Here is an 18,479-nt window from a genome sequence, read left to right on the forward strand (position 1 = left end):
GGGAACTAAAGGCCCATTCAGTGATTTTTGATTTTTTTCATCCGACGATCGTAAAATCATCAAAATTTTGGACATTATTATGACTATCATTTGAGGACTGAGTTCTTACGATTCGAGGAGCAGTTTCAGACAATTGCTTGGGATTATTGGGGCAGAGGTTATCTTTTGAATTCTTTCATGACCACTGAAGCATAGTCAAACCTGTCAAGGACACTCGGCGTGAATTGAAAGACCATGTCACTCGCCACAAAAGAATGTCAAAGGTCATAAAACACCACTTTTGTGTCTTCTGCTATCTAAAGGCCTATGGCTGATTTTGTACCTTTCGTCATTGTCATAGATGTGCTAACATAGCTTGCTAGTGCAGTGGTTCAGCCGAAAACCGTGTGTCTAAGACAAAAAATAATGCATTTACGTGAGTCTGTAATTTATATACCGGTACTGACAGTATATAGATTAGCTACATGTATTTGAATGGGGCTTCAACTTCGTCAATACTGTCGTTTTCCTGTTTGGTTTTTTTACAATCGCAAATTTCCAATTTGCGAGTGTTCTGTTTTTGGTCAGTTCTTCTTTCTTTCTTTCTTTCTTCTGTCAAAATTTTAATTGCCATTTGTTTTTCATCAAAAAAATTTATAAACGTAACAATTTGATTTTTTTTCACTTTCGCTGGGATCACTGAATGGGACTTTATAGCGCGGATTATTCAAAACTTGTTTTTACCTACTGCTATATAGTATTAATCCGATTATTACATAACTTTGCCAGCGTATTCAAGACATAGATTATCATGTAGGGATAAACTGTACATGGGTATAGAAGCCCTGCATGCTTTTATCGATTGGCTCCAAACAAAGGATTTGAACCGGTGTCCTTCACCGTAATCACGGCGCAGTAGCCTACAGTCCATTCAATCAAATGTTGTCAGTGTGCGAGACGAACGATGTATAAATCTGGAGGTCACATCATCACTTATCATGCTTATTGTAAAAAGTTTGTCCAATGCATATACTGTGTGTATTGTTCCCGGGTATTGTCAATACAGTCAAGCAAACAGGTACTATATTTTGAAAAGGCCGCTATAGTATATTCACAGGGGTGTCTTGAATGGCCAATCATATAAGACATAATCAAATTGCATTGACTGCTTCCTTTGTTACCACATGTCAGTCATCTTGTGATTATTGGACCATGTAAACCTGCAAAAAACGAGCCAAAGTGCAGGCCCTATGAAAAGGGCCCCGCAGGGCAGGAAAGCTAGTGTGACCGCTAATAGCGCTAATAGCGCATAGAGAAGAAAGGTCAAGGCCGCAGGGCCTGAGACCGGAGACTCCCATACAACAACTAAACACGCTAAGTGAGTTTTAATGTATAAGGGCACCGCAGGGCAATAAAGCTAGTGTGACCGCTGTCCCCATCATCAACAAAAAACATCAAGGCCCAGTTCCGGCAGGCACTAATAGCTAATACGTTAATAGCACGCTTTCCCTAGACTTAGAATCTTTTTAGATTTAGCACAATTGGATATGACGTGCTATTAATTGCTATTAGCGCTAATAGCACGCTTTTCCTAGACTTAGAATCTTTTTAGATTTAGCACAATTTAGCACAATTGTGCTAAATCTAACAGAATCTAAGTCTGGGGAAAGCTTTTGTCTATTAGCATAATAGCGCTATTAGCGCTAATAGCACGCTTTCCTTAGACTTAGAATCTTTTTAGATTTAGCACAATTGCATATGACGTGCTATTAATTGCTATTAGCACGCATTACCTAGCTTTCCCTAGACTTAGAATTCTGTTAGATTTAGCACAATTGTATATGACGTGCTATTAGAGCTATTAGCGCTAATAGCACGCTTTCCCTAGACTTAGAATCTTTTTAGATTTAGCACAATTTCATATGACGTGTTATTAATTGCTATTAGCGCTAATAGCGATATTATTAGTCATAATAGCACGCTTTCTCTAGACTTAGAATTCTGATAGATTTAGCACAATTGCATATGACGTGCTAGTAATTGCTATTAGCGCTAATAGCTCTATTAGCACTAATAGCACGCTTTCTCTAGACTTAGAATTATGTTAGATTTAGCACTATTAGCGCTAATAGCACGCTTTCCCTAGACTTAGAATCTTTTTAGATTTAGCACAATTACATATGACGTGCTATTAATCGCTATTAGCGCTAATAGCGCTATTAGCGCTAATAGCACGCTTTCCTTAGACTTAGAATCTTTTTAGATTTAGCACAGTTGCATATGACGTGCTATTAATTGCTATTAGCGCTATTAGCGCTAATAGCACGCTTTCCTTAGACTTAGAATCTTTTTATATTTAGCGCAATTGCATATGACATGCTAGTAATTGCTATTAGCACTAATAGCGCTATTAGCGCTAATAGCACGCTTTCCCTAGACTTAGAATCTTTTTAGATTTAGCACAATTGCATATGACGTGCTATTAATTGCTATTAGCGCTATTATCGCTAATAGCACGCTTTCCTTAGACTTAGAACATTTTTATATTTAGCTCAATGGCATATGACGTGCTAGTAATTGCTATTAGCGTAATAGCGCTATTAGCTTTCCTTAGACTTAGAATCTTTTTATATTTAGCTCAATTGCATATGACGTACTAGTAATTGCTATTAGCGCTAATAGCGCTATTAGCGCTAATAGCACGCTTTCCCTAGACTTAGAATCTTTTTAGATTTAGCACAATTGCATATGACGTGTTATTAATTGCTATTAGCGCTAATAGCGCTATTAGCGCTAATAGCACGCTTTCTCTGACATAGAATTCTGTTAGATTTAGCACAATTGCATATGACGTGCTATTAATTGCTATTAGCGCTAATAGCGCTATTAGCGCTAATAGCACGCTTTTCCTAGACTTGGAATCAGTTTAAACTTAGCACAATTGCATATGACGTGCTAGTAATTGCTATTAGCGCTAATAGCGCTATTAGCGCTAATAGCACGCTTTCCTTATACTTATAATCTTTTTAGATTTAGCACAATTGAATATGACGTGCTATTAATTGCTATTAGCGATAATAGCACTAATAGCACGCTTTCCCTAGACTTAGAATGTTTTTAGATTTAGCACAATTGCATATGACGTGCTATTAATTGCTATTAGCGCTAATAGCGCTATTAGCGCTAATAGCACGCTTTCCCTAGACTTAGAATGTTTTTAGATTTAGCACAATTGCATATGACGTGCTATTAATTGCTATTAGCGCTATTAGCGCTAATAGCACGCTTTCCTTAGATTTAGAATCTATTAGCGCTAATAGCAATTACTAGCACGTCATATGCAATTGTGCTAAATCTAAAAAGATTAGACGTGCTATTGCATATGACGTGCTATTGATTGTTATTAGCGCTAATAGCGCTATTAGCGCTAATAGCAAATAATAGCACGTCATATGCAATTGTGCTAAATCTATCAAGATTCTAAGTCTAGAGAAAGCGTGCTATTAGCGCTAATAGCGCTATTAGCGCTTTCCCTAGACATAGAATCTTTTTAGATTTAGCACAATTGCATATGACGTGCTATTAATTGCTATTAGCGCTAATAGCGCTATTAGCGTTAATAGCACGCTTTCCTTAGACTTAGAATCTTTTTAGATTTAGCACAATTGCATATGACGTGCTATTAATTGCTAATAGCGCTATTAGCGCGCCTTCCCTAGACTTAGAATATTTTCAATATTGACATATTTGCAAATGAGGCACTAATAACTGCTAAAACGCTAAAAGTGGTTTGGTAATAGCAGTTTTAACGGATTTTTTTTTATTTTTTCTATTAGCGCTATAATGCATAGAGATAGCATACTAATTAAACGCTAATAGCGTCTGTAGCATAATAGCGCTAATTCTGCAAGAAGCCATCATCGCACCTTCAATTGCTTGTAACTTTACTTCTTGATGTCACAGTTGAGTTGATTCAATATGGTGTCATAATGTGCAAGATTAGATTTATTCCAACATGGTTCGGTTTTGGAATTGTAATTTTTTTTCCAAGTGTAAAGGTACTTTTTTGGCGCAGTATATAATCAACTGTGACCATGATTTAGTAAAAGGGATAACTTCGTCAACTCTTTTGTTGATTAAGACACGATTCCTAACATATCAGTCAACTGAAACGCACATCGTGTCAGGATGGCCGAGTGGTCTAAGGCGCCAGACTCAAGGACTTATCCTTACCGCATGCTTATGTGCTGTGTTGGGGTTTCTGGTCTCCGAATGGAGGCGTGGGTTCGAATCCCACTTCTGACACCTCTTTTACTTTTCATTTTTAAAGCTCGTTTACTTCCGAGAGCCCAGTTTCATAACCCATATAAATGGGTTTTTTTCAATATATTAATTTGCGCACAAATCTGGAAGATATCGTATTGTGCATATTTGTTTTCAATAAGATGTACAATTTTAAAATAAACGCAAAGGAATATTAATACTTTTTCTTTATGACTGCGATATTGATCTTGAGCTCTTAAACTTGTAGTGTTACGTTTATATATCTTCAATTGTCTATACGGAGTCACTGATAATCAGCGTTATTTTATTTTATAATAAAAGATGTTCATTGTTAACCATTAGCTTTTTTTTTCTAAGATAAGATATCAGAGGCCTCGTATATTGCAGTGATGTATCGTTCGAGTCCGGACTCGGACTCGAGTCGGACTCGAGTCCACTTTTGTTGGACTCGGACTTGGCTCGACTCGGACACAAAAAGACTCGGCTCGGCTCGGACTCGGACACAAAAGGACTCGGACTCGAAGCCGAGTCCGGTCCGAGTCCAGTCCAATTAAATCCATGTAAAATGTGAAATAATTATCCAAAAATAGATTTTGTCAAATTTGTTGACTTTACTTATTTGACCACTTTCCAAATTAATTGTGAGGCTGTCAAATCTGTGATCTGTCATATATCCTATTAAAATATCCACCAAATTATTTAGATTTATATGTCACTTAGCTGAATCATATTATTGTTATCATTAATGAAATAATTGATAATTAATTAAATGCATAATTTCATTAAACATTTGGACTATATTATAAAAATATATAAGAGTTCTTTCATGGAACTTTCCAATCCATTTAACTCCTGAAAGAGAGAAAAATGCACACTGGACCATCCATGTACATCTCAGCTCCCACTCTGTAAATTGGTACTCATCCACACAGGGCTATAGGGTGTCTGTCAATGCACATTTTGTGTGGGACAATTTTGAAAAGATGTTTAGAATTAAAGGTGAATTTATGTTGGCATTAATTATTATTATGACAATGATGATAACGATGATAATGATGATGATGATGATGATGATGATGATGATGATGATGATGATGATGGTGATGATGTTATTTTTCTAATGTATTTGAATACATTGCAATTCATTTACATGTATGCTGCATGCAGCATAGTGACACTTCTCTCAGTCCCTGGTTGACATATTGTGTGCCACACACACACACACACACACCCACCAATACCCCAACATGACTGCTGTCTGATACATGGATACAGGTGGCCTGATACATGTAGTTTTTAGCTTCAGGAGTTGGTTGGGTGGGGTTTGGTTGGGTGGATGTGTATATAGGAGAGTGGTGTGTGGTGTTGAGAATATATACTCTCACTTCCCAAATGCATGTTGACTCCACTCATCAATCCCAGAAAGCTATTAGCAACTTAGCAAGTGCCCTAAAATTAATTTTAGTCTGGTCCAGGGCCCTGAAAAAGATCAATCCAGCCCAGGCTACACAAAATGAACATGAATGCAGCACACATAGATCTACAATGTAACAGCCTGTGCATACTGCCACCCATGACATGTATGCTACATGTTTCATTCACACAATGACTGATCAATACGGAAAAAGACCCAGCAAAATGGGAAAACATTTCAAGATTTTTCTTTTGTGGTGAATTTCAAGTTATCATGTTAAAATATTCATTATTATAGCTTTTATTAATCATTTTGATATTCCCCATCCAAATACACTCCACTACTTGTATGCTGCACACTGGTGTGAGATTTTCCGCCAGCCACATGAGCTCACAGTGTACTTCTTGTGCCCAGGCTTGGGCTTGTGCATCTGAGTCAAATGAATAGTGAGGTCCTTACCATACAGAAATTTGGGATTTTATAAGAGATTTAAAGGAGTTTTAAAATATTAATAAAACATGAATATAAATTATCCAGATGTGCATAATTAAGGATAATAATTATATGATTATTAAAGCTAATGGATAATCTGGTGGATGTGTATTGTGTAGATGTGCATGAATGCACTTGGAAAATTGACAATAAATTCAATTCCAATTGATGTTTTGAGACAAATAAATTTTCCACATTGTACATGTATTGATTGGACTGGAATCGGACTGGGGTCGACTTCGAGTCCGAGTCCTTTTTAAGCGAGCTGCGCTGAGCCTTTTAATGTTCAATTCCGAGCCGAGTCCGAGTCCAGCAAAAAGTGGACTTGAGTCCGAGTCCAGACTAGTTTTTTCACTTGCATCCTAAAATATGCCACCTTTAGGCTAGATTCACCATGACCACCAATATTTAATCTCTTTTTGTACTTGTTTAATTAATTTGTTTATACTCACACCCGTACTCATGGACTGGGACCCGTACCCGTACCCATGGCTTGGAACCCATACCCGTACTCATGGTCTGGGACCCGTACCCATACCCGTACTCATGGCGGGTCCCAATACTACAAGTCTGGACTAGTGAGTGACCTTTGACCAACCTTTTTCTTTAATTTTATCATCAAAATGCCATAGTATGTGAAAACTCTGACATTTTCTTTGTTTTCAGCAAATTTGTATTGTATATTTTCAAATTAGAAACAAAATATAAAATTTTGCTCGATTTTTTGAAAATAATGACCCATTTTTTCAAAATATTATACCAAATGACCCCCTTCTTTCAAAATTTTATACCCAATTACCCCTTTTTTATTTTGTTATTCCAAATGACCCATTTTTATACTAATAGGCTCCTACTAAGCAATATGGACAGATACCCGTCACATAAAATGACATGTTTAATAACACGAATGACCCCCACCAGACCTCCGGGCAAGGACTCGGATTGAGTCCGGACTCGAGCCGGACTCGAGTCCGGACTCAGGTCTTATTTTGTTGGACTCGGACTTGGCTCGGACTCAGCACCCCCGGACTTGGACTCGAGTCCGGACTCGGACACAAAAGGACTCGGACTTGGCTCGGACTCGGATTCAAATGGACTCGGCTCGGCTCGGACTCGGACAAGCTGGACTCGGGTACAAGTCTGGTATATTGTATAGCTACGAAACATAACTAGCAATATGCAAACCGTTTTCAATTAACGGTATAACATCAAAATAATAATTCGTTAGTTTCAATATCGACGATATTGAACTTGAGCACACGCATGGTCCCACACACTTGTTACCATTGTAAACATCTAGATATGTACAGGGTGTCCCAGAAAAAAATTACCGAGCGAATAAAATTGAACGTAAGTCGAGAAATAAACATCAGAATCAAAAAATTTAAAATGTAACGCATAGCTTATTTTGTTGTGCATCATATACGAAACTTTTATTTGAGTCGGTTGACTGGTTGCGAAGAAATGAACGATTACACAATGCGTGCATCAATGCAGTTCATTCCAAGTTTGATCAACAGGCGCTTTTTTCATACTCGCTCACCGCTTCCTAAAGTTTGTGAATCTCATTAAATTTAGTCCACATTATCTATTTTATAATCCGACGATGTTATGTCATTCATGCTTTCACTTAAGATGATAACAGTTTGTCCGAGAAAACTTTGATTTCTGCAATTGGAAGCTTTCCAACTTCAATTATGTATGTTGTGCAAATATGTTATATTTTAACTTTCCAAAGAACATTTGAGCCAAGAATAACAATGATCAAGTGCTTACAGCTTTACGAGTGATTTTTGATACCATGCAACATTAATGTTGAAGTTTTAAAAGATTTAAACTTGGCATTACAATTTCTTTGAAATATTCCAAAAACATTATGAGAATTAACAGTGTGAGAAATTTTTTAAGCCATCTGGAATTCTTTATGCAATAATTCTTTATGCAACATTTATATCAACATTAACGAAAAAATATATTTACAAGAACCGAGCATCATCTCACATGCAAGCTTTCATTTACAATATCGTGCAGGTTTCCAAATTTGAACAAAACCTAATTAAATGTTTTGCAAGAAACAGATTGTATAACAAGAACGAAAAGGATTTCACAGAGCAAAATATGAAGCCCATTGACAGTTAACCACTAGTGACTAGTCTAGCGTGCATTGTGTTGAATGATGTTCCTTTCAAACTTGGAATGAAGTGAATTGACGCATGCATTATATAATCGCTCATTTCTTCGCGATCAGTCAACCGATTCCAGTAAAATTGGCGTATAAGATGCAGAATAAGATGGGCTACACGCTGATGTTTAGATTTGTGGATTCTGATGTCTAATTCTCGACTTACGTCCACATTTATTCGTCCGGTAATTTTTTCTGGGACACCCTGTATACGGAGTAATTTATAATCAACTGTTACCATGATTTAGTAAAAGAGATAACTTCGCCAACTCTTGATTCCTAACATACAACGTTACTTCTGAAACGCATATCGTGTCAGGATGGCCGAGTGGTCTAAGGCGCCAGACTCAAGGACGTATCCTTACGGCATGCTTATGTGCTGTGTTAGGGTTTCTGGTCTCCGAATGGAGGCGTGGGTTCGAATCCCACTTCTGACACCTCTTTTACTTTTCATTTTTAAAGCTCGTTTACTTCCGAGAGCCCAGTTTCATAACCCATATAAATGGGTTTTTTTCAATATATTAATTTGCGCACAAATCTGGAAGATATCGTATTGTGCATATTTGTTTTCAATAAGATGTACAATTTTAAAATAAACGCCAAGGAATAGTTAATACTTTTTCTTTATGACTGCGATATTGATCTTGAGCCTATACATTGTTGGCTCGAGCTTGAGCTCTTAAACTTGTAGTGTTACGTTTATATATCTTCAATTGTCTATACGGAGTCACTGATAATCAGCGTTATTTTATTTTATAATAAAAGATGTTCATTGTTAACCATTAGCTTTTTTTTCTAAGATAAGATATCAGAGGCCGCGTATATTGTATAGCTTCGAAACATAACTAACAATATGCAAACCGTTTTCAATTAACGGTATAACATCAAAATAATAATTCGTTAGTTTCAATATCGACGATATTGAACTTGAGCACACGCATGGTCCCACACACTTGTTACCATTGTAAATATCTAGATATGTATACGGAGTAATTTATAATCAACTGTTACCATGATTTAGTAAAAAGGATAACTTCGTCAACTCTTGATTCCTAACATACAACGTTACTTCTGAAACGCATATCGTGTCAGGATGGCCGAGTGGTCTAAGGCGCCAGACTCAAGGACTTGTCCTTACGGCAGGCTTATGTGCTGTGTTGGGGTTTCTGGTCTCCGAATGGAGGCGTGGGTTCGAATCCCACTTCTGACATTTCTTTTGCTTTCATTTTTAAAACTCGTTTACTTCTGAAAGCACTGTTCTAGAACTCATATAAATGGGGGGTTTTAATATATAAATTTACGCACAAATCTGGAATATATCGTATTGTGCATATTTTGTTTTCAATAAGATGTACAATTTTAAAATAAACGCCAAGGAATAGTTATTACTTTTTGTTTACGACTGCGATATTGATCTTGAGCCTATACATTGTTGGCTCGAGCTTGAGCTCTTAAACTTGTAGTGTTACATTTATATATCTTCAATCATCTATTTACGGCGGAGTCACTTATAATCAGCTTTATTTTATTTTATAATAAAAGCATTAGCGTTTTTTATAACATAAGATGTCACAAGCCTCGATATAAAGAATGCCAAACTATAACATCAAAATAGAAATTCGTTTGTTTCAATATCAGTGATATTGAATTTGATCAAAGACATGGTCCCATACACTTGTTACTATTGTAAATACGGAGTCATTTATGTGTGCATGATTAGTAAGGCATAATATTGGACAACTTCGCCAACTCTTTTGTTGATTAAGGCACGATTCCTAAAATTTCAGTCAACGTTACTACTGAAACAGCTTGACACGGACATCGTGTCAGGATGGCCGAGTGGTCTAAGGCGCCAGACTCAAGGTCTTATCCTTACGGCATGGTTGTGTGCTGTATAGAGGATTCTGGGTTCGAATCCCACTTCTGACACTACTTTTGCTTTTCATTTTTTTGCAATTTTTGGGGCAATATTTTGCCAGGGGCAATCATCCCCCCCCCCCCCAATGTTGACGCCAGTATGTGGGTTTCTAACCAAATTAACCTCGTACTTGGCCATTTTAGCCCCAAACGTTCAGCAATGAATATGCAATTTAACTTACCTAAACTGGCTCGGCATATTACGATATACCTATCAATACCAAGCAGTGTGAGAACGCCAATGATAGCTAGCCCAAACCACATCCCCGCAAACCCGTAATAGGTGCAACCTGCATCTCCATATATCCAATAGCCGTAAAAACTTGTTACGGTAGAGATTGGCATAACTGCAAGACACAGCCCTGCAAACAACAACAACAACAACAACAACAACAAAATAACATAAAAGCATTAATTTAAAAACACGCATATAAATAGAATAAAACATTAATTTAAAAACACAACTCACATTTAATAAAGGGTGACTTGAAATAGCGACCTACTCCAGTTGAAATCCTTACACCCTCTATGCAAGATATTACCTTAAACGTCTACACAGTGACATAGGGAGTGTGAATTTGCAATGGGATTACCTGGGTGACTCCATCTATGTCCCCTGTGTAGGACATTAAGGTGATGTCTTCCATCATGTCCATTTTAATATACGAAGCACGGATCTTATGTATACATTGAATAATTGTCAATGGCACATTAAGTGTACGATGAATTACCCATTTACTAACGATAGACTATTGACAGAAGAGGTGAATGAAAATTTCTGGATCATAAAACCCTTACCTAAGTTTGCTATCGCCAGATGCAGGAGCAGACAATTGGAAGGGCTTCTTAGTTGCTTGTACCTTGCAAACATGAAGCATATTCCTACATTCTCGGAAATTCCTAACACGACTGAAATAAAAAAATAAAACAAAATTAAAACAAAAACAGTGATTGACTGCACTTATTAGAAAAGAAAAGTTGGCATCAATGTGCGTTTTCCATTTCCTGGTTCACCGTACATATTATGAGGAAAATAAAGAACAGGAGCAGGAGGAAGAACAGAGAGGAAGAAGATGAAAGATAATGAATGAGAAGGAGAAGAAGATGAAGATCATGAAGAAGGAGAAAAGTAGAAGCAGAAGAATGAAACAAATAAAAAACAGTGATTGACTGTACTCCTGTACCTATCAGGAATGAAAATTGGCAAGGAGAAGAAGAGGAATTACGGAGAAAGGATGGGAGAAGAAGTAGATGATGATGGAAAAGAAAAAGAAGCAAATATGACGAAGCTTAGAAGAAAACTGGGAGCAGAAGGAGAAAAAGAAAACAGTGATTCGCTACACTTATCTGGCATGTCTGGTAAGAAACGTTGGAAAATGAAGCAGAAGAAAAAGAAGAAAATGGAAGGATGAAGCTGAGAAACGGACGAATGCTATTTCATTTTCATTAAAGGTACTTCTTATTTTACCTCGGTCATACAATTAATGTATAACTGTTCTCCATTGTTTGCCAGGGAGAAAATATTAAAATGGGCGAAATAAATTTACAACAAAAATTACATTACACATCATGAAAGCAAAATTAAATAATATTAAATGGGGAAAATATGTGTGCGGGATTTTATTTTGCATTCGTTCTTCATCAGTTTTGATGGTATTTTTTAAAATTATTTATGGCTGCGACTTTTGGCATTTTAAAAACGCAAATTCTGGGTCGGTCGCGGTGTTGGTCGGGGCCCACAGAATAAGTGGGATTTACTGGTAGGCAGTGGCGGCATATTGGCGGACATATTGGTTTTTTGTCTTGCAATACTCTGTTTAAGTTTTCTGGCATGATATCCAATGATGCATTGTGGAAATTATATAGTAGATAGTAGACCCCATTTTGTATTTTACAACCCTTTCTGAGTTTTAGAAAATTTTTTATCTCTTAATTTGCAGAAAGGAAAATCACGGTATCCCATGGTGCATTAAGGTGGTACTATACCTCTTGATAAATTTGTGACTATTTTTGCATTTTTATTACTATAACACACTGGTAACAAAAGTTATGTATATTATAGGGGCAACACTGGAATTTCAGTGACTCAAGACAAGCGGTACGTTATTTATGATAAGAAAAGAAGTACCGCTTTAAAGTACCTCATTTCTTAATATAATGAACCACTTGTCTTGAATCACTAAAATTTCAGTCAATTGGATTCGTTGCCCCTATAATATACATAACTTTTGTTACCAGTGTGTAGTTAGTATTTGAGAAAAATGCAAAATTAGTCACACAATTTATCAGGGGGTGTAGTACCACCTTAAGGAAGTTAAAAAAAAACAAATTATGCTACCACGTGATCTGAGACTAGTGTCAGCCATGCTGTATTCAGGGGGGGCACTCATTATAAATCGGTGACGGGGATGAGCGGCCTCATTGACCCCCATTTTCAACTACCTCTCACCCAATGACCCCCTTTTTTGTTTTCCTGACACCAAAAGACTCCCTTTTTCAAAACTAGGCCTATGATAAATTTGTCAAAATTTTGTATCAACTTTTATATCTTTTCCCAGTCTCACAGAATGACCCCTTTTTTAGTCAGAATTTCCCCAGTCACACGGAAAGACCTCCTTTTGGGGGCCTTCTCACTGAAAGACCCCACTTTTTCGGTGTCTAGGCTCTCACCGAAAGACCCTTAATTTGAACTGCTGTCCGCACATCCCCGTCACTTTCAACGTCGAGTGGCCCCCGGTTCGACTCCTTTCCTTTTAAAAAACTCAACCAATTACTATATGATTACAGACCATGATTACAGACTATATGTAATCATGGTTAATTGGCTGAGTTTAGTCTGTTTTGTATTCTTTTTGCCACTAATAAACGACTATAATTTCCTGTTTTTCACACCACAAAATATTATATTTTTATTGAAAGGATTAATTTCATTTTCACTATGAACCATACTTATATCACTCATTGCATACGGTATAGCTCAATCGCCCCCTCATTATTAAGAAAATTTGTGTAAAACATAGTCATTGTACCCAACACATCCAAAACTCATTATATATTTCTTAACCCCGAGTTTTGGATGTGTTGGGTACAACTATATGTTCTACACAAATTTTCTTAATAATGAGGGAGTGATTGAGCTATGCAATGAGTGTAGATTTTATATTATTTCTTTCTGTGCTTTGACTTACGATACGATTTATTCAATAAGTAATTAATGGTATTCATGATAACAAAACAACAACGTCTAAAATAATAAAACAAAATAACGAGAGTTTTCTGAGCTGTTTCCTGTCGCAGGATTCTGTTGGCGCATTATTTCTCATTACACGACATGTTTGCTACTCTATTAGTTGTTATGATGATGATAATGATAATGTTGATGTTGATAATGATAATGCTGATGATAATGATTATGTTGGATCATGATGATGATGGCGCTGCTGCTGCTGCTGATGATGATGATGACAATTTGATGATAATGAGGAACAAGACAAATCAATGACGACGACAACGACGATGATGAAGATGAAGATGATGATGATGAGGTTAGATGATGAAGATGATGATGATTATGTTGGACGATGATGATGATGACAATTATGATGATGATGACATCATGACAACAATGACGACGATGACGACGACGATGAGGAGGAGGAGGAGGAGGAGGAGGGGAGGAGGAGGGAAGAAGGAGGAGGATGATAATGATGATGATGATGATGTTCATGATGATGATATTGATGATGATGATGAAGACGACGACGACTAACGATGATAAAACAATTATACTATAACAACATTGATAGTATAAGCACACGAGAAAAAGTATTATGGCGATTTCTTTATAAAACAATAGAACTAGTGAAATACTCACGCAGTAGGATTTTAACAATACCAGACGAAATATGCTCATATCCCGGTCCAACAATAGGGTACCTGATTTCCACTGGAATAATAGTCTCGTTCTCCTCCGTCATATTCGATGTTATCCTTATTGTGTCTCCGCGACTTTCGCCTTTTTTTTTTTATTTCTTGCTATCTACCGTAGATATAGTTTAATGTACTCAATACGATTATTACAGCTACATGTACAACGTATTAAGTGGATTGTGTAGGGCTGAGTTAGTTAACAAACACACTAAATTAAACGCCGATGTTAACACTGGCATACATCATGAGAATGACGTAAAATGGCAAATATGATTTATATTTACATATATATGCGCACAGCTGCTGGTGCTGGTCGTACTTAAATTACATTTACACTGTATGTATCGCAGGTAAGATCTATTTTTCAGTGACAATATGCACTATATGGTATCATATTCTGCTTTTGCAAGGAGTGTTTGTCAGTTAGATTTTCTTATCATGCATGAATCAAGGAGATGTCTTAAAGATATACAAAATGAATAATTTTTGAGAGAAACCTTCGTAAAAATTTAGCATAATGTTGTTTCATTGTTGTTTATAGGAATAATTTGGTATGGAAACGTCAACATCCTTTGATTTGCGTGGACCTGGACTTGTGATTTTTTTGATGCAGGTGTCACTGTGGCATTTGCATTGACAGGGAGAAGGGTGCCTCGTGACAAACAAACAAACAAACAAACAAACAAAAAACCCTGCAAATTGTATTTTTCACTTCCATGATCATGAAAGCTAGCTACGTCCATGGGGTGGGTGCCGTGCGAGATGGGGATGGGTGTATGTGTGTAGGGGCGTGTGGGCGGGCGGAGTGGGCGTGTGGAGATGTGGATAGGTACTTATTTTCCTGTGCTTGGAGTAGGTGTTTGCGGATGATACGGGGGATGATAATAATGACGTCACAAGAGACGAAAATGCAATTTCTTATGCAAAATGTAGACTCTTATTATCTTGCACGAATAATAAGAAGTTACAGCACAAAAAATTACACCCAATGTAAATTCATTTTGAAATAATGACGTAAATATAGAAGATATTAAGGGGGTACTACACCCCTGGCCAATTTTGTGCCTATTTTTGCATTTTTCTCAAAAATTATAGTGCATTGGTGACAGGTACAATATGTATATTATAGGGGCAAGGACTACAACTACTGCACTGAAAATTCAGCAACTCAAGTCAAGTAGTTATTGATTTATTGATCAAATATCGGTTTTCCCTCATTTTTGACTGTAACTCCACAACTGTTGTCTGTGCTGAAATAAAGTTTCCAGTGCATTAGTTGTAGTCCTTGCCCCTATAATATACATATTTCACTTGTCCCCAATACGCTATAATTTTTGAGAAAAATGCAAAAATAGGCACAAAATTGGGCAGGGGTGTAGTACCCCCTTAAATAAGATACAATTTTCACGAATAGGCTACATTGTGCATCCGTGGAAAGAACATTTTATTTCAAAAAAATAAAACTGTTGTCACTCAATAACATAATAATACTGATTATGACGTGCTTCTGCTTCAAAATAACTATTTATTAGTAATTATTATACATTGTATTGATTACATAGTTTGCAGTAGACAGTAACTCATTATACAAATCTGCATTTTGAATGAAAACAAAAATATAGTTAAAGTGCCCTCTCTGGCAGTCTAACGCATGTAGTTTTGTCAAGCAATTAATTGTGGTGGTAGTATTCAGTGTTTCAGTAGATTCGTTGATCAGATAGCAACGTTTGCACAGTATTTTTGTGGGACCTTAGAGCACATCATTCTGAATCCGAGGAATGTCCTTCTGATATCAAATAATTTAGATTTTTTTAAAATTCACGATATAATATAAATTTTATGGCAAATTATTAAAATCTAATATTTTTAATATTTAACAGTCCTCGAAGTAAACTATATGAATCTACTGATATGTACTTTAAGTGTATGTAGCTGGAATGAAAAGCCGACCATCAATTGAAAATTTTTACCTTTCATATTGAAAATATTTTTCCCAAAATTTTTTGGGTGTTTTGGAAAAAAATATCTATATCTTCAATACGAAAAGTCAGAATTTTCATAATGATGGACTGCTTTTCATCCCAGCTACATACACTTTAAGTACACATCATTAGATTTATACAATTCAATTCGAGGAGTGTTAAATATCAAAAATATCAATTTTTAATCATTTGCCATAAAATGTGTATTATATCGTGAATTTCAAAAATGTGGGTAGAAAAAAAAACACGTTTTTTTTTGGATTTTCACCAAAACTGAGCATTTTTGCCCAAATTTGACATGGATTCATCCCCGGGATTCATCAAGTCTTTGCCATTCTAAATATGTATATTTTTTTTTATATAGACCAACACTTTCGCATTATTATGAGGCCCAAAAGTTTCCATAATTCCAGGGTTAAGACCACCCTTAACACACGTTGTACAATGGGTTATATCTTATAACCGCAACCGCATATGTCATACCCAAGAAATCTTTCACAGAGGAAGTATGTTTTTTTAAAAATAGAATTGGTACCATAATGTACGATTTCCATCAAATTTTAATTGTCATAGTCTTTACTAATAATTGTCAGGAAATGTTTCTGTCCATTAATTAATTTAAGGTGGCACGCAAAATCACTCTAAGGGAAATTTTAGACATTGTTTATGGACTTGGAAAAAATGACGTTTTCTTCAGGCGAATTTAGTACATGTACACATTTCTATGGGACAGGTATTTGGTGGTGTGATATCTTATACGCCGTTTATTTTGAATCTAATAATTAATCTAAAGTCTACACAAAAAGTAACGCAGCTGTTATAAAAACGCCTATACAGGGTGTCCCAGAATGATCTATACCGTGTTTGAAAAAAATATTAAAAATATATAGTCAACAGTGTATCTAATTTTGATAAGTGCAATACAATGGCACATATGTCACCTACTTATTCTGTGACTTTCATGGAAATAGCTTGATTCGTTTTGGTGTGACATTGATGTTACTGAAAATGGACGAAACCTGCATAGCAAAGGCTTCATAGCACATGGATGCTTTATCACCATCGTCCAGTCGTGCTGTGCAATATATTAGAGAAATCCTACATTTTTTTATAGGAAATACATCAAAAATTACGCTGAACAATTCTTGATATGGAATTAAGTGAAACATTTCAATATGACTTCAGATATTAAGGTTAAAAAACGTACTTTTTATGTAATTTTTACCACAATTTTTACCCAAATATGTCATTATTACAGAGAATATAAGTTGCTCAATGATCCTCTGCAGTAAATTTTAATATTCTCCGTTACGTAGCTGTCGGTTTGCCAATATACTGTGGACATAAATAAATGTTACGATACTAAGAACAAACATTCTCTATACTTTTATAACAAATCCATCTTTGCCGGGATTTAAAACGATGAAACTCGGAAACCGCATTAATTAACTTCAAAACGGCCAACAACGAAACAATACAGTATAAGGTCACTCAAGCGTAACAAATCATTAATTTTATTCCATACAAGGATTACTTCTTAAAATCATCAAAAATCGATAGATATCGGCTATTTAAGAAAGTAACAACAAAAGTACCTGCATAACATTTTTCAAGACTTTGTGCTGAACAGTTAGTAATTTTACAGATTTTCATATTAGGTTGTTTTGTGAAAACCCTAAATTCACCATTTTTACGCAATATCCTGTAACTTCTATTAGAAATTTCTAAAATCTAAAATTTCTAAGAAAGCTAAATATAAGTAGATTTTAGAATTTAAAACAATACCGCCAATAATAATGCCCTTCATACCTATAAAGAAATCCAACTTTCCCGGTATAAATCATTCTGGGACACCCTGTAGCTTCAGAACTAATAATTGTTTCCACAATATTTCAATATAGAGAGAAGGATTATTTATTTACGCGCATTTTGATACCCCATTTGTCAAATGTCGTTCAATATTAACAACACAGTAGTTAGTGGCGAAGATTTCTTTTTGACATGGGGGGAGGGGGGGGAAAATTCTTGAAATGTAGTGAATCCGGCACCTTTTGGCGACAGAATAAGTTCATGGTACATGCGCGCGAAAAATTGTGCCATTTTGAAGCTAAACTGATGAAATATTGTGCAAAAATGGGCTTTGCGAGCTAAAATGGCCAAATATGAGGTTAATTTGGTCAGAAACCCACATACAGGCGTCAACATTGGGGGGGTGATTGTATGGACCATCGCCCTTGGCAAAATATTGGGGGTGATTTATCCCCCATCCCCACGGGATCTACGCCTATGACAGTAGTCC

At 36.2% G+C, this 18,479-nt stretch overlaps 1 protein-coding gene and 3 non-coding genes across 4 annotated transcripts in view; 3 read left to right on the top strand and 1 right to left on the bottom strand.

The window, feature by feature from the left end:
• Positions 1 to 14,417, bottom strand: part of LOC140171261 (visual pigment-like receptor peropsin) — a 57,554-nt gene extending 43,137 nt beyond the window's left edge. The window contains exons 1-3 of the mRNA XM_072194491.1: positions 14,143 to 14,417; positions 11,067 to 11,177; positions 10,451 to 10,630 (exon numbers count right to left, since the gene is read on the bottom strand). Coding sequence (XP_072050592.1) covers positions 10,451 to 10,630; positions 11,067 to 11,177; positions 14,143 to 14,245 — 394 coding nt within the window. The 5' untranslated portion in view covers positions 14,246 to 14,417. The remainder of the gene's footprint in view (positions 1 to 10,450; positions 10,631 to 11,066; positions 11,178 to 14,142) is intronic.
• On the top strand, positions 4,162 to 4,284 carry Trnal-caa (transfer RNA leucine (anticodon CAA)). The gene is made up of 2 exons: positions 4,162 to 4,199; positions 4,239 to 4,284. It is a non-coding gene; the product is annotated as a tRNA-Leu (tRNA).
• Trnal-caa (transfer RNA leucine (anticodon CAA)) lies at positions 8,666 to 8,788 on the top strand. The gene is made up of 2 exons: positions 8,666 to 8,703; positions 8,743 to 8,788. It is a non-coding gene; the product is annotated as a tRNA-Leu (tRNA).
• On the top strand, positions 9,439 to 9,561 carry Trnal-caa (transfer RNA leucine (anticodon CAA)). Its single transcript has 2 exons — positions 9,439 to 9,476; positions 9,516 to 9,561. It is a non-coding gene; the product is annotated as a tRNA-Leu (tRNA).
• Positions 14,418 to 18,479: the final 4,062 nt, after the last annotated feature.

This window comes from Amphiura filiformis, chromosome 15, assembly GCF_039555335.1.
Source record: "Amphiura filiformis chromosome 15, Afil_fr2py, whole genome shotgun sequence".
NCBI lineage: Eukaryota > Metazoa > Echinodermata > Ophiuroidea > Amphilepidida > Amphiuridae > Amphiura > Amphiura filiformis.